Source organism: Acytostelium subglobosum (genome assembly GCF_000787575.1).
Source record: "Acytostelium subglobosum LB1 DNA, scaffold: scaffold3, whole genome shotgun sequence".
In the NCBI taxonomy this organism is placed as follows: Eukaryota; Evosea; class Eumycetozoa; order Acytosteliales; family Acytosteliaceae; genus Acytostelium; species Acytostelium subglobosum.
Genome location: NW_012236529.1, coordinates 503,012 through 519,024, shown reverse-complemented (window position 1 = coordinate 519,024; position 16,013 = coordinate 503,012). Strand labels below are relative to the sequence as shown.

The 16,013-nt window shown below is 44.2% G+C and overlaps 7 protein-coding genes across 7 annotated transcripts; 6 read left to right on the top strand and 1 right to left on the bottom strand.

Moving 5' to 3' along the window:
* Nucleotides 1-276: 276 nt before the first annotated feature.
* SAMD00019534_016840 (hypothetical protein) lies at nt 277-1,563 on the top strand (the record flags this gene model as incomplete). Its single annotated transcript, XM_012902275.1, has 1 exon — nt 277-1,563. A coding segment is annotated over one exon (1,287 nt), but the record flags the coding sequence as incomplete, so codon positions are not given.
* Nucleotides 1,564-1,692: 129 nt separating this feature from the next.
* Nucleotides 1,693-3,232, top strand: SAMD00019534_016830 (hypothetical protein; the record flags this gene model as incomplete). Its single annotated transcript, XM_012902274.1, has 4 exons — nt 1,693-1,947; nt 2,025-2,560; nt 2,640-2,691; nt 2,861-3,232. The coding sequence occupies 4 exons, from the start codon at nt 1,693-1,695 to the stop codon at nt 3,230-3,232; spliced, it is 1,215 nt and encodes a 404-aa protein (XP_012757728.1).
* Nucleotides 3,233-3,741: 509 nt separating this feature from the next.
* SAMD00019534_016820 (hypothetical protein) lies at nt 3,742-8,138 on the top strand (the record flags this gene model as incomplete). The annotated part of the gene is made up of 3 exons (XM_012902273.1): nt 3,742-4,179; nt 4,248-4,484; nt 4,611-8,138. The coding sequence occupies 3 exons, from the start codon at nt 3,742-3,744 to the stop codon at nt 8,136-8,138; spliced, it is 4,203 nt and encodes a 1,400-aa protein (XP_012757727.1).
* Nucleotides 8,139-8,347: 209 nt separating this feature from the next.
* Nucleotides 8,348-8,659, bottom strand: SAMD00019534_016810 (hypothetical protein; the record flags this gene model as incomplete). The annotated part of the gene is made up of 1 exon (XM_012902272.1): nt 8,348-8,659. The coding sequence occupies one exon, from the start codon at nt 8,657-8,659 to the stop codon at nt 8,348-8,350; it is 312 nt and encodes a 103-aa protein (XP_012757726.1).
* Nucleotides 8,660-9,643: 984 nt separating this feature from the next.
* SAMD00019534_016800 (hypothetical protein) lies at nt 9,644-11,864 on the top strand (the record flags this gene model as incomplete). The annotated part of the gene is made up of 5 exons (XM_012902271.1): nt 9,644-9,915; nt 9,975-10,884; nt 10,965-11,223; nt 11,309-11,542; nt 11,623-11,864. 5 exons carry the CDS (start codon nt 9,644-9,646, stop codon nt 11,862-11,864), a joined length of 1,917 nt encoding a protein of 638 aa, XP_012757725.1.
* A 264-nt stretch (nt 11,865-12,128) lies between these two features.
* SAMD00019534_016790 (hypothetical protein) lies at nt 12,129-13,314 on the top strand (the record flags this gene model as incomplete). Its single annotated transcript, XM_012902270.1, has 3 exons — nt 12,129-12,235; nt 12,305-12,823; nt 12,897-13,314. The coding sequence occupies 3 exons, from the start codon at nt 12,129-12,131 to the stop codon at nt 13,312-13,314; spliced, it is 1,044 nt and encodes a 347-aa protein (XP_012757724.1).
* Nucleotides 13,315-13,710: 396 nt separating this feature from the next.
* SAMD00019534_016780 (hypothetical protein) lies at nt 13,711-15,518 on the top strand (the record flags this gene model as incomplete). The annotated part of the gene is made up of 5 exons (XM_012902269.1): nt 13,711-14,127; nt 14,202-14,664; nt 14,734-14,855; nt 14,928-15,094; nt 15,161-15,518. 5 exons carry the CDS (start codon nt 13,711-13,713, stop codon nt 15,516-15,518), a joined length of 1,527 nt encoding a protein of 508 aa, XP_012757723.1.
* Between the last annotated feature and the right edge of the window lie 495 nt (nt 15,519-16,013).

Below are 16,013 nucleotides of genomic sequence, written 5' to 3'. Positions count from 1 at the left end.
ATGGATACACTTACAAACTTGACAGTCATCAGGACTATTGTTCACTGGTTGTCGGATGATGTTGATGTGATGAGTCTTGCATTGACATGTAAGAGGTATTATAATGTAGTGTCAAAGAATATACAAAGATTTGATTGGCTACACTCAAAACCATCATCAGACGTATCACGACTACATCAGTCAATAAGATCTTGTTCAAGTGCATGTGATATGAGAGGTGGATCACTAACACTGTTGGGTCTAAATCTTATAAAGAGTAGACCACTGATCAAACGATCATTACCCATCACACTAAATTCATTGGCTATCGATTACCAGATGGTACAATCTCTATTGCCCGGACAACTACCCGACTCGATCACTTCACTCTTTTTCACGTATGGCCCCAATGCACCGATAACATCACCTGACATCCTTCCCAAGTCTTTGACATCTCTAATATTGGGCAATTCGTTCAATCAGGTGTTGCATCCTGGTACCTTACCACAATCACTCCTGACGCTTGAACTGGGCGACGAATACAATCAACCATTGGGGCATGGCACACTTCCCAACTCATTGTACTCACTTATCATACGCTATTCATTTAGTCAAACAATCGAATGTGGAGTACTACCAGAGTCACTCAAGTTGTTGAAGCTGCTGAGCTTCGTCTTGAAGCCCATCCTACCTGGATCCCTCCCTCAATCTCTCACCCACTTGGAGATTGACCATCTCACCTCTTCTATTGAACCAGGAGTCATACCCCGCCAATCACTCAAACAACTAATCCTACGAATCTATCAAACCGATCAGAACTGGCCAGATATCCTCCCTCCAACACTAACATCACTGTCATTGGACACGTACACCAAAAATGTGCTGCTCAATGGTACAAGTACTTTGCCATCACTCACAGAACTAACTTTCCCATTCTATGGTGACCTGACTTCTGTTCCCAGCGATCTCCATGGCAGGCTCAAGGTACTAAAGTTTGGAACTCACTTTGATCAGGTGTTGACCAAGGGTGATCTACCAATCACTCTGACCAAGTTGGACTTGGGAATGCACTTTAATCGACCACTGGACGAGGGTATCCTGCACGAGGGCATCATCAAGCTATGCATTGGAAAAGGTTTCCAACAATCACTGGACTCTGTACAGTTACCATCCACTATCCAAACATTGTCAACATTCACATTCAATCAAAGTCGATATGTTGAGTGTATTGCATGCCAACCGATGTCGTCAACTTTGATGATGACTAGTGTGAAGGTACGAATTAGGGATTATATCATCCCGGAAATGGTTAGTAGACATCCTGAACAAATGGATATGGTGACTTCGGTCAGGTTGAAGGAGTTAAATGTCAGATTCTTGTTGGAGAATGATGTCAAGACCTTTATCAAAATGATTATGGACAAGGCTCCACATGTGGATACATTCAATCTTTACAACAAAACATATGACACACGATTCACACTTCGAAGGATGGATAACAATCAACAATCTAGTACTTCACTCTTAATCATCAGTAGACATAATGCCACGCTACATAATCCACATGATCCTCCCAAGTTATTTGGATTTATTTAATTAAATTGATTGGTTCATTAAATATTAATAAATCTGAAAAGACGAGTCGTCTTTTTGTGTGATTGTTCGTGTTTGACAAACACTCATTCATTCAAATCGAATCGATCATTGACATAAATGAAACGAAAGACAACACAACAGAAACAGCAGCAACCGCAGCAGCAGCAACAACAAGTTCAGACAACGAAGAAGACAAAGAACACTTCAGCATCATCAGCCCCAACTCAAACATCCAAGAAACAACAACAACCCAAACAGACCAAAGATAACGACAAGAACAAGAGGCCAAAGAAGAAGAAGAGAATGTCACAATCAGACAATGCATCAGAAGATGGATCAAGCTACGAGACCTACGACAGCAATGAAGAAGATGTATGTCCCTCAACCCTCTCACTCACTCAATCGATCAATCAATCAATCAATCAAACATACTAACTTGTCATTATTAGGTCTACGAGGGTGAGGTCGATGAGGATGGAGAACGTCATGGACATGGATCATTGTATACTTTGGATGGATTTATAATGGAGGGCGAATGGGTACATGGTACACTCAATGGAAAGGGATCGCTCATTTATGAGGATGTGTTGATTGAGGGACAGTATGTGGACGGCGAGTTGAGCGGACATTGCAGCGAATTCACTTTGGAGCACGTGTTGACATTCGAGGGCGAGTACGTCAGTGGCGAACGCAATGGCAAGGGAGTACTTCATAACATTGATGGCAGCAGAATAGAAGGTGTATGGACCGATAGCATATTGAGTGGCGAGTGTACCTTCTACTATCCAGACGAGAGATTCACGATCAAAGGTACATGGGAGGATGGCGAGTTTGTCAAGGGCACTGCCGGAACCACAATTAGCGAGTTCCCAATCAATATCGACACCAACGTTGTCCGTGATGAGGGTACCAGCTCGACAATATCGACCAATCCAACGCTGCCTGACTTGTTTGAGGAGTACTACCTCTATGTCAAGGAGTCAAAGTAAGTCCGGTTTGATCGATCATTCGTAACCCGCCAGTTCACTAACAAGATGTTCATTCATTCAATCAATCACTTTAAGTATTCCAAACTCTGGTGAAGGACTATTCGCAAAGGTTGATATCCCTGCAGATGTAAGTGTCACACTCAATCAATCGATCATGGAACCATTCCAATCAATCTATCACACTCAATCATTCATTCACTCACTCTATGGACACTGGAACCATTCCACTTACTCAATCACACAATCAATCACTAACTCAATCAATCATGGAACTATTCCAATCAATCAATCAACAGAGACTAGTATCTTATTACAATGGAATGAGAATAGATCCCAAAATTGCAGATGATAGGGATTGGGAGTTTAACAGGAATACAATGTATTTGGACAAAGAGACTTATATTGACATTCCACCCGAGTGGTCCACATCAGACAAGTACTGCGCATCACTTGGACACAAGGCCAACCACGATCTCAACAACAACACAGTATACCGATCATGTTACCACCCACGCTTTGGTGACATCAAGTGTGTCCGATCCATTCGGGCCATCGCCAAAGATGAGGAGATACTTGTAAACTACGACTACGAGGAGAAGGACAAGCCGCAATGGTACAAAGACCTCGAGAGCTCGCGTCCAGAGGGTCAGCCAGCACAGCGTAACTAGTTGTAGTGCCAACCTAGGCTTGGTCCAAGGTCATGGATACTGGATCATGGACTCTCTCGTAGGCCTCGATCATACATCATCCAACTTGTGGTCGCCATTATGAGGTCGCGAACCCCTTGCCCTGACGACAGATCACCCCCCATAACAGTACCACCATCTATCCAACCGATGGACCACCTGATGCGGTGATCAAAAAAGTTGAAGCAAAATCTTAATAAAATTTTTGCAAATGGCACTCAAGAGGCCTACTTTTGGGGACTTTTTTGATGTGGTCCACATCCCATCACAACAACAATCATCAATCTTTGATCTATTCTACCAACCCACCCATTCATTCAATCAAATCAAACATTAGATATATATTATATTTATATATATATATAAACATAATACCAGAGAATCCAAGGACATCAACTTGATCATCAATCATTCAAACATTCAATCACTCGATCAATCAATCATTTCCACACAGACGACAAATAGTGTGAGTGAAGGAGGAATACATTTGGATGTATAATCACGGCACTGTTAATAGGAGCAGTGGCGGGATACAGAGAGCCATCGCCGCGAGTAATGGCGTGGCAGGGTCTGACGGACATTTTGGCGCGAGTGAACCACAGCTCGAGATGATCTCGGTCGACGTCATTGGCTTTGAGAAGGAGCAGCTGATCAACAGTCTGAACGGCATTCCCACGGTGGTCACCATCATCAGCACGCGCTACAAGCTCATCTTTAACGACCCAGACACACAGACTGGCGACGAATTCAACGTCGAGGACGACGACGGCAACCCCATCGAGCAGCCTCGCACCCTATGCAAGATACAATGCTTTGACACCAAGTCTAAACAAGGTCTCGAAGATTACAAGCGATCAGTTACATCATACAACAATGCATTACAAGCTATCAACTCTAAAGATGCACATCAAACAACTCACTTGCCAATAGTAAGTCGTCGCGTCCTAAGTTGTCTAGTCTCAACTCAGCTCACTCACTCCATCCATCCATTCATTAGCCATCGATATTTGTTGGCATCAATATAGGTACAGGTACTTCATTCATAAAGGATATGAAGCTGATACAGAACAAGACGATGTTGATAGAGTGGAGGTCATCACAGAACTCACAAGAAGTAATCAATCATGCAGTGGATGCTGTATCAAACATAAAGAAACAGATTGCATTAAGACATGCATGTACAACTGGAAATGTGGATGCATTGGATGAAGTTATAAGAGCAGGTGTATCGAATGTATGTTTGGCAAAGTAGTCAGTGATGTCTATTCGTGGAAACACGCGGAAACACACGGAAACACTCGGAAACACGCGGAAACACACTTGGAAACAGTGTTACTCACACGGAAACACATACTTTTAGGAACAACTATCACAAGCATATCAAGCAGGACATAATATAGTAGTGGACTCATTGTTGACACATAATAGCAATGCATTGGTTATAAGTGGAACGATAGCATTGTTGGCAGCGATTGCAGAGGACCAGCGACGTAATTCAAAGAAGCTACAGTTGTCAAAGTCGGGAATGACTCGCTTCCCACTGTCCATCACGACGATGGGCCAGCACATCACCTATCTGGACGTCAGCGACAATAAGATCCGCGAGCTCCCATCCGACATCCAACATATGCGCGCGCTCAACGTGCTGGTGCTGCGCAACAACCTGCTGGAGAACCTGCCGCTGGAGATCTGCCACCTGAAGGACCTAAACATCCTCGAGGTGCACGACAACCCGCTGAGCGAGTTCCCGGCGGCCGTCGCCAACGCGGGCGCCAAGCGTATCCTGGCGTTCTGTCGCAGCATCCTCGAGAAGCAGAGCAACGAGTCGTGGAAGAAGGTCAAGCTGATGTTTGTCGGCCAGGAGGGCGTCGGCAAGACCAGTTTGCTGCAGGCGCTGATTGGAAGCAAGAAGAAAGAGAAGGGCGCGCATCAGGTCACAGGTGACACCATCTCGACCGAGGGCGTCAAGATCCAGACAGTCAAGAGCAAGGAGATTGAGTTTAGCGCGTGGGACTTTGGTGGGCAGCAGGTGTTCTACCCGACGCATCAGTTTTTCCTGACGAGCAGCGCGCTCTATCTGGTGGTGTTCAACGTGGCCGACCCCAACTGGGCCGAGCGCGTCGAGTATTGGATCCGCCAGATCAAGTCCATCTGCGACTATGGCTTCAAGCCATCGATCTTCTTTGTGGGTACGCACATCGATGTGTGCACGCCCGAGCAACTGCGCGAAGTCGAGACCATCATCAACAAGTCGTTCGTCAGCCACTCTAAATCCAAGAACCCCGTAAGCTTTGTCTGCTGCGGTACTGGCAAGGGAATCAAGGAGCTCAAGAAGAAGTTGATCACAGAGGCCGACAAGAGTGGCCTAATCAAGAAGAATATACCTGGTACATATTTGCTACTGGAGAGGCGTCTGTCCAAGCGTGGCGCTGGTCTTGGCACTGGCAAGATGTTGGCATCCGCTGGCACTGGGCTGGCGGGCGCGGCTGACGACGCGGCAAATGGCGTCCCTCAACAAGATCACTACATCCACTTCTTTGACTATCAGAATGAGGCTCGCCAAGCATTCGTGGCACCCGAGGACCTGGGCGCAGTAACAGACTTTCTTCACAACTTGGGCATCATCTTGCATTACAACACACCTTCGCTACGCAACCTCGTCGTGTTGGACCCACAATGGCTGGCGGACGTTATGAGCAGTCTGATCACATTCTCTCACAACTGGATCAAGAAGGGCGTGCTCAAGCACAGCGACCTCGTGTCGGTATGGGGTGGCCGCTACGATCCTGCCCTCTGGCCCACGCTACTCAAGATCCTCGAGAAGTTTGAGGTGGCCTACCAGCTGGATGGCGGCAATGACTCTGGCGCACCAGACACACTGATGGCTGAGGGCCGCTCACTGGTGCCCTCCCTGCTGCCTGAGGAGCCCGAGGGCGATGTGGGCAAGGTATTCAATCGAGAGTGGATCCCGACAGCCGAGCTCATCGAAGACAAGCACCCGGTGCACATCTTTGGCTGCGACTTTAACTTTGAGTTTATGCCACTGGGCTTCTTTGCTCGACTGTTGCTGCGTATCCTGCACATTGGTGGCATCGAGATCAAGACATATTGGAAGAATGGCGTGCTGTTAGACATTATCAACACATCACAAAAGCAACAGGCATTGATCACATTCCGCAAGCGCAAGAACTTTGACTCAAAGGATGCCTACAAGCTCACGATCGAGATACGTCTGTTCAACGGTGGCATCACCGAGGTGGAGCAGAGCTACACGGCCATTGCATTCCTTCAGCAGATCGTCTTTACTGTCGAGTCATTGTTGGAGAACTTCTACAAGTCACTGCCCAACATCAATCGTGTCATCCCTTGCAGCCACTGTATCAGTCGCAGTCCACGCGAGGACCCCTTCTACTTTGACCTGAGCAGCTGCATCATCGCCATCCAAGAGGGCAACCCATTCCTCTACTGTCGCAACGACACCAACATCCCCGTGCGACTCGACCAGGTGGCCCCAGACCTCGTCATCAACAAGGTGCCCACAATGACCGAAGCCGACGTTGAATGCGAGAAACAGATTGGCAAGGGTGGATTTGGTCTCGTGTACAAGGGACGCCTACAGCGCACAGGCGAACCGATCGCCATAAAGTCGCTAATCATCGAGCCCGACCAAGAGATGGAGGACACCATACAGAAGTTCCGCGAGTTCCAGCGCGAGGTCTTTATCATGTCGAGTCTGGACCATCCGAACGTGGTCCGTCTCCACGGTCTGATGTTCAACCCGCCACGCATGGTCATGGAGTTTGTGCCAATGGGTGATCTCTATCACAGACTGCAGCGCACCAAGGAGGAGCCAATCAAGTGGTCGTTAAAGACACGCATGATGTTGGACATTGCGCGTGGCCTCCATTATATGCAGTCACTGTCGCCACCCGTCATCCATCGTGACCTTCGTTCGCCAAACATCTTTTTGTGCTCAATGGATGAGACGGCGCCAGTTGTGGCCAAGGTGGCAGATTTTGGTCTGAGCCAACAGTCGATTCACTCGGTGGCAGGTATCCTGCTGTCGTATCAATGGATGGCACCGGAAGCGATCAGCACCCAAGAGGAGGGCTACACAGAGAAGGCCGATACCTACTCATTCGCCATGATCCTATACGAGATACTCACTGCCATGGTGCCCTTTGACGAGTATGGCACGACACTAAAGAAGCATCAGGTGATCAATGCCATCAGGACCAAGAATCTACGTCCGACCCTGCCGCCAAGCGTTCCAGCCAAGTTGCGCAACGTCATTGAGCTGTGTTGGAGTGGCGACCCAAAGAATCGTCCGGGCTTCCAGTATATTGTAAAGGAGATTGAAGAACTGCGAGCAGGTATTGAAACATTTAACCCACCACCAGCGCCAGGCAGCGGCAATACTACCAACAACAACAAGCGACCTGCATTACCATTGCCTGTGCCAACCACGACCACCACCAACAACACAATATCGCCACTGGCTGATTCATCGTCGTCATCATCATCGGCTACCAACAAGTCAACACCTCCTCCCACTCGACAACTTCCTCTGCCACAGTCACCGCCACTTTCTCAATCAACTTCATCGTTGTTGGCCAACAACCATCGACGCGGTGGTTTGAATGGCAGCGGCAGCACCATCTCGTTGGGCAGCAGCGTTGGTAACAACAGCCCGCCAACACCCCCACACAGACCAATCATCCATCTTCCAGCCAGCAACAACATTGCCAGACAACATACAACCACCACGACGTCAACGACTACCACCACCTCTGTTGTAGGTGCAGCGACATGGATTAGGAAGAATCCTAATCGGTCAGCATTCGCCAAGAGGACTCTCGCACTCAAACAAACTTACAGACGTAAATGAATTCGAACGACGGTTGGTTGTCATGGCAAGCGTCATCCAGCTGCCGTCCACCATAATCATCATCAACATCATAATGGACAGCCGTCTTCTCACCGATTATATCCAAATCACATCAATTGTAATAAATCAATAATATGACTTAAATACTGTTTTTTTTTTTTGTGGATAACCAATCAAATAAGGGTTACAACCACAGCGTCGCCACACCTTCACCATATGGCTCCGGAGTCATGGCGGAGGAGGGACTTGAAGGATGTGATGCACACCAAGCTGAGCTTGGCCAACAGGGCCTCCTTGTTGCCAAAGAGGTGGTTGGCGATGTAGTGCCAGAGGTAGTTGACGATGATTGCCATGAGGTGGATGAATGGAAGGTTGGGGCGACGAGACTTCGTGGAGATGTCCAGTGCTTTGATGTTCCATTCTCTGACATTGATACCAGAGCGTTGCTTCACCAAGTCTAAGGCTCGAATGTGGAACTTGTAAATTTCTTCAATGCGACCAAAGACCCTCGATTGTAACATGAGGAACTTCCAGAGTCGAATGATTCGTTTTCCAAAGTGTTTTGATGTCGCTTCGCGCACTCAATCACTTCATTCGTTCATTCATAGACAGTGGGTCTTCAATTACTAACTGTCATACTCTCAAGGTATGTCCTCTTGTTACACCAATCAATCATCATATATATTAATAAATAAGTTTATATGATTCGTTCATTCATAGACAGTGGGTCTTCAATTACTAACTGTCATACTCTCAAGTGAACGTTCAATAATATTAAGAGTACATCTCTTTATATTAAACGATTTTGTCAAACCTAAAAAGAATAAAATTTTCCGACTTGCCAGAATCGAACTAGCGACCTTTTGATTACTTTGTTTACACTACAGTCAAACACTCTACCAATTGAGTTAAAGTCGGACGGATGCCCAAAAATCAATTTAAATGCTAATATATCTAAAAAATTATTCCTAGTAATACAAAAAAAAATTTAAATATTACAATTGGGTACCAGGTGGAGACCCGGAAAGGGTTCCAAACGCATAATGGCACCCTAATATGAATATTTGATCTCTCTCCCCCTAAAAAAAAAACAAAAAACAAAAAACAAAAAAAACAAAAAGGACCTCCCCGTTCGGGAATCGAACCCGAGGTATCAGTGTGAGAGACTGAGGTGTTACCAACTACACCAACGAGGATGTTTAAAGAAAGATCGAGCGTCTTGCTTTTGAGGCGTTTTTTTGTTGGAATTTTTTCAAATTTATTTTAAAATAAACTCGTCAGTTGGACAAGTCAAGTAAATAAAACTTAAGATCTCAAATAAATAGGGAAAATTGATGATCATTAATTAGATAACTAATTACTCAAAAATAGATATTTTCTGGGAATCAAATTTGAAGTGATAAAGTGGATGATGACCTTTTGCCTCATCACTAAGATTGCTGTAGATCATTTTGAAACTATAACAGATAGAAAGATAGTTAGATAGATAGATACATTACAACAATATGGAGAATCTTGACAAGACAGCCAATGACTCTGATATAATGTCGAATGACACTAGTATCAATGAAGTGGCGGCAACATCATGGGCACGACTAGTGTCCACCAACCCAAACTTCCAACACATTGAGATACAGGATGATCAATGCAGGTTTGGTCGTGGCAAGGATGTCGAAGTACAATTCAATGACAAGCGAATCAGCTCATTACATTGCAATATATATAGGAAGAAAGAGGCTGATGATGCAGACTACAGGTTCTATTTGGATGATCTAAGGTATGTTCATTCATTGATTGATTGGATTGAACGATTGACACTAACTTTGAACGCGATAGCTCAAACGGAACATTCGTCAATTACAAGAAGGTTGGCAAGGGAAACACAGTTACACTGGTCAATGGCAATGAGATATCACTCACAGCTAGTAGTGACCCGGACGACCCACAACGCATAGTGTATTGGTTTCAAGATCTAGAGCGTATTAGATTCGAACAAAAGGTCGAAGCGGAACGTCAGCGTGCAGAGGCAGAGGCAGAGGCGGAGCGACTGCGAAGGGCTCAAGAGGATGAGTCGGAACCAGGACATACACAGTTGATGGACGATGATATGCAGGAATTGGCCGACCTATCACCCATCAAGGCAAAGACAGAGACAGTGCCAACGCAATTGACAAAGTCAGACACGGTCCTCACGCCTTCACCATCGACCCTAACGCCAACCACCAAGCGTCAGACATCCGCGACAAAGAAGACGCCCTCAAAGTCTGGATCGGGCCTCTCATCACAGCGCTCAAATAGTGACAATGTAGATCCATCCACATCGACTACAACCACAACTACCGCAGCAGTATCAACAGCGCCATCGAATATACAGACATCGGTCTCATCACTCAAGAGAAAGAGCAGCGATGAGTCATTGTTAACCAAACAGCCGAGCATTGTGAAGAAGACAAAGGTGGAGCACGACTCGATGGAGGACAACCTTGTCTGTGGCATCTGCCAAGACCTCATTCACAAGTGTCTGACGCTGATCCCATGCATGCACAACTTTTGCACGTGCTGCTACGGAGACTGGCGCGAGAACTCCACCATCTGTCCACAATGCCGCACCGATGTCAAGCTGGCACAAAAGAACCACGCAATCAACAACCTGATAGAGTCCTACCTCAAGACCCATCCAGACAAGAAGCGAGATCCACAAGAGTTGGAAGAGATGGATAAGAGGAGCAAGATAACTGATCAAATGGTATGTATATGCTTGGATCAAGGTATCATAGAGTGCAGTGCGCACACTGACTGACCGACACATTGATCAATCATACATAGTTGAATGATGGTAAACTCAACAAATCAAAGAAGAAGTACTATGATGATGAGGATGATGAGTATGATGAGGATGACGAATATGATGAGGATGAGGACAATAGCTCAGATGAGTATGCGCTGGCCTCTAACAAGTGTATCAACTGTACAAACCCTTTGGCCGATGGCTTCCTGTGTCCCGCTCAAGGTGCTGAGCACTTGGTATGCGTTGGTTGCTATCAACGCTTCCCCAAGAGAGTGCCACCACCAGTCAAAGACAAGTGTAAGTTGGTTGGACCCTCCATCCATTCAATCAATCAATCAATCAGTCAACAATGTTAACATTGTCCCCTCCTCCCATTTTAAAGGCGACCTGTGTCCATCACATTACTGTAACAACTATAGACAGTGTCCTGGCATGACTGCGACAAGAGTAGGACTACTCAAAGATCAGGCCATGCACAGCATCCCACACAACTCATTCTCTGGCAATCAGTTTGAGATCAAGATCATGAATGACTATCTGGCAAAGAGTCAAAAGACCGCCAACCAGGTCTACAAAGAGATAATGGATGATATAGACTCTGGCAAGATTCCAGGTGGTAAGTATTCAATCATGATCATGGAATGCCATGCCATGGCGACACTCACTAACCTCGCACAATCACTCACTCATCATTAGACGCAGTCAAGCGTAACAACATTGCACCAAAGTCCGATATGTGGACATGTTTCCAATGCGCAAACTATGTGTTCATGACAGGATTGTATGCCTACAGGAAGAATCTGCCAAAGGAAGCACTTCCAGACTATGCTCAGAACCGTGACAACTGTTATTATGGCCGAAACTGCAGGACACAGTTCAACAAGTTTGATCATGCCAAGAAGTTGAACCATGTTTGTGAGCAGACCAAGTACGCTTGAGGCGAGTGCTCCTTTAGGCACCTCTTTCCAACCATCCATCCAATCACTCTCACTCCTTCATTCATCCATCCATTCATTGCTTCCCATCTACCTACACACCTAATATAATAACATGTGCTTTTATATCCCTTCCAACTTACCTACCATGTCCAACATTAACAGTCATCTTATTGATTATTTGAACTTCATCAATCGTCTTTACAAAACACCCATCATTCATTCATTCATGCGATCAATCAATCAAACATACAGATAATTACAACAATGAGTACGACAAAGAATGATCTGAGGGCAATGATGAACAAGGCAAGGGCTGCCTCATCAGACAAGTCAGCAGCAGCATCACAGAAGATCACTTCGCCATATGCAAAGTATGTCAAGATCGTTTGATTGATTGATTGAGGAAAGATAAATGAACTAACTATATGATGTGTATGTAGATATAATACATCTGGCAAGCTATCATGTATATTATGTAGTATGAACATCAATAATGAATCAATGTGGATGGCTCATTGTAATTCAAAGAAGCATAAGGATGCACTTCAACAACATCTTCAGCCAAATACACAACAACCACACCAGACAACAAACAACCAAGTTAAACGATCAATTGAAGAGACGTCATCGACTCAGGCGCCCTCAAAGAAGACAAAGACCGACACTACAACAACATCATCACAAACATCATCCTCAAACAACAAGAAGGTGGAAAAGGATGAGGTGGATGAGACGAACAACATACCCAAAGGACTACCAAGCGACTTCTTTAGTTCATACGAGAGTGATGGTGAAGACCATGGAAAGCAAGATGGAGATGGTGATAAACAAGATGAAGAGGTAGCGCAACAAAATGATCAAGTAACCAGCAAACTGCCACAGGGCTTCTTTGATGATCCAAACGAAGCCATCGCTGCAGCCAATCATGAAGATAGTGTACAGAGAGAGGAGGAGTTAAGGTATGTACCATCCAACTCAATACAACGTATGGAAGTGTAATGACTGACATTGTCCAATCAATCCCAATAATAGTGCTGGAATGAAAGAATATGATGAGGCAATCAAAGAAGTACAACTTAATGTCAATGATAACAGTACACTATTACAACTACAACAGCAAATAGAGGATAACAAAGATGATAATGATAATGATGCGAACAAAGAAGAATCACTTAATGAAGATGAACTATGGAATCAGTTGGAGGATTTGGAACAAAAGGATGTGTCGTCAAAGATGTTGGAGATCAGACGGCTCAAGTCCAAGATACAAAAGATTGCTGCAACAAAGCCCAACAACAAGGCAGTTGTAGGGACGACAACAACAACAACTACAACAACAAAACAAACAGCAACAGTAGTAGCGAGTAACTATGAAAGTGATGATGACGATGAAGAAGATGAAGGTGATGAAGATATCGATAGCCTGTTTCAATGGGGATCAAAGAGATAGATATTACCTCATTTATTATTATTATAAAGATAAGATAAGATGATGTTCATCATCAACGTCGACCTTTAAATTATATTTATAATTATAATTAAGGTCGCGGGATACAATCCCAACCCAGATTTATATCTCGCTCTGTCTTGTAACATCACTAAAATGGTCAAAAGACGCAAAAGTCGTTTCGAAGCAGTCGATGAGAATCGCATGAGTGAATCACTGAATGTTCATTGGGGTTATCACATGAGCCGAGCGATTCATTGTTTCGTTTGCTCAACACAACAACAACCAACTTACTTACTTATAATATATCTACAGATTGCCAAGGCCATTACTTTATGTTGCCTCGGGCCAACCATTGACAAGAGATAGGTTGCTCCTTGAAACATTATAGTCTTGGTTATGTCGACGACATCTATGGACAACATAGACTATGTTGAGATTGATCAACAAGAAAGAATCGAGCAACAAGAAGAAGTCCATCAAGACGATGAAGTTGCAATCAATAATAATGATAATATAGACAACATTAGTAGTAGTACAGCATTGATTCAACAACCTCCTGATCAAGAGAAGAGGAAGAGTAGATTACTTTCATGTCATGGCAAATGGACAGCGCTGAAGCCATTCATATTATACTGTACATTCTCTTTCCTCTTCTCCTTTGATCCAAGCGAGCCTTATCTAGTAGACTATCTCACAAATGTACTACACGTCCCTCAGCGTGTAGTCTACCAGGAGATCTTCCCCACCTGGACATACGCCTACTTCTGCTTCCTACTCATCTTTGGATTCCTCGGCGAGATAATCGGTTACAAAGTAGGTAGATTAGATTGGATTGGACAGGATTGGATTGATTGATCATTGGAACTGACGTCAATCCATACAACTAGTTTGTAATCATCATTGGAATGGCGGCAAAGGTGGCTACAACCATCATTCTATTGTCCACAAGTAATCTTGGATGGCTTATATTCGAGCAGGTTACGGATGGTATGTCATTTGCTGCATACATCGTCTTTTTGGCATATATATACTTTAGTCTACAGCCTGACGAGTATCAACAGATGGCATGCCGTGTCAATGTTGGCTATATCGTAGGAGTGGTGTCATCTGGCCTTCTTGGCCAGCTACTGGTGAACCGTGTGTCACTCGTCACCTTGCTCTGCATGGCATTGGCGACCAACATTGCATCACTTGTCATCGCACTCTCCTTCAACAACTATCGTGTGGAAACAAGATTCCAACTTCGTTGTTTCCTCATCGATCTACGACAGGCCTATCGCAATACCGATATCCTTCACTGGTACATATGGAGCGGTGTCGCAATATCCATTCATCAGATTGTACTCACATGTATGTTATATGATTGATTGATTGATCATGATCATTGGCAATGATACTAACTTTCTGTTGATGTACCAGACTGGCAATCACTATTCCTCGAGACTAGCAATGAACAGAACTGGAATGGATACATTTCATCCAGTGCCTACTTCTTTGCTGCCTTTGTAACAACGATTCCAGCTCGACTTGGAAACAAAATTGTATGTTTAAGTCACGACGAGGATAATTGATTGATTGGTATGATTGATTGCTAACGACAATGGTACATTTAGAATGACATTAAGAACTTGATACTGGTCTTGTTTGGCCTGGTTGGTTCAATCCTATTGATCATCATGGGCATTGGACCAAACATCTACGTGAGCACCATCTGCTTTGTAATATATAACTGTTGCTTTGAGTTTATGTCTCCAATTGTCAATGTACAGATAGCAAAGAAGTAAGTAGTCCATACATCATCCTACAATTACTTACTTACTAACCTATATACTTACTCTATCTCTAGACTATCATCACGTATTGGACTATTGTTCTCATTCAATATTATGATTGCATTGGCAGTGCAAATGATTATACAATTGTCGGTGGGCAATAAGATGCTCGACCTCAACATCAACCATCAATTCATATACTTTGGCAGCTGTCTATTACTTCTATCAATTGGCTTCACAATATTCTTCACCTCTAGCTGGCTACACAATCGAACCAACATCTACAAACAGTCTAGACTTCAACCAATCTCTCATCCCGTTGTTGATGACCAAGACAGCAACAGCTATTATGTCGACTCTTCATCTCCATTGCTATCCAACTATGACCACAACAACAACTATGACTACAATGACATCATCATAAACAACTGACAGATAGTAGTAGTTGCTTATGCACAAGTGGTCCACACTTGCGCGCAGATGCAAAGATCCACGTCTGTTCCATCTCACTCACACACTCATCAAACTAAAGTTAGTTGTTGAGAAATAAGTTTGAATAATGCGAGAAAGAACACAAAGTGTGTGTGTGAAATAGAAACAAACAGATGATGTTGTTCAACCTTTCAAGGTTTAGTGTGTGTGAGAGTGTTGAATGAATTAATAATAATAATATTATTTAATTATTACTCAATTTCCAACTTTCCTCCCTCACTCTTACCCTCACTCTCACTCTCCTCCCAGTTGCAAAGCTACGCTCAGTTCACCAATCACTTCTCTTTGTGCAAATAATAGCATACACAAAGTATTAATAAGAGGTAAGTTGACGGTACCACTTGTTTCCAAAACAAAGACATTCAATCATCATCAGATAATTATTTGTTGTACTTGTATTAATATGATATTTACTACTCGTCTGCGGAACAACTT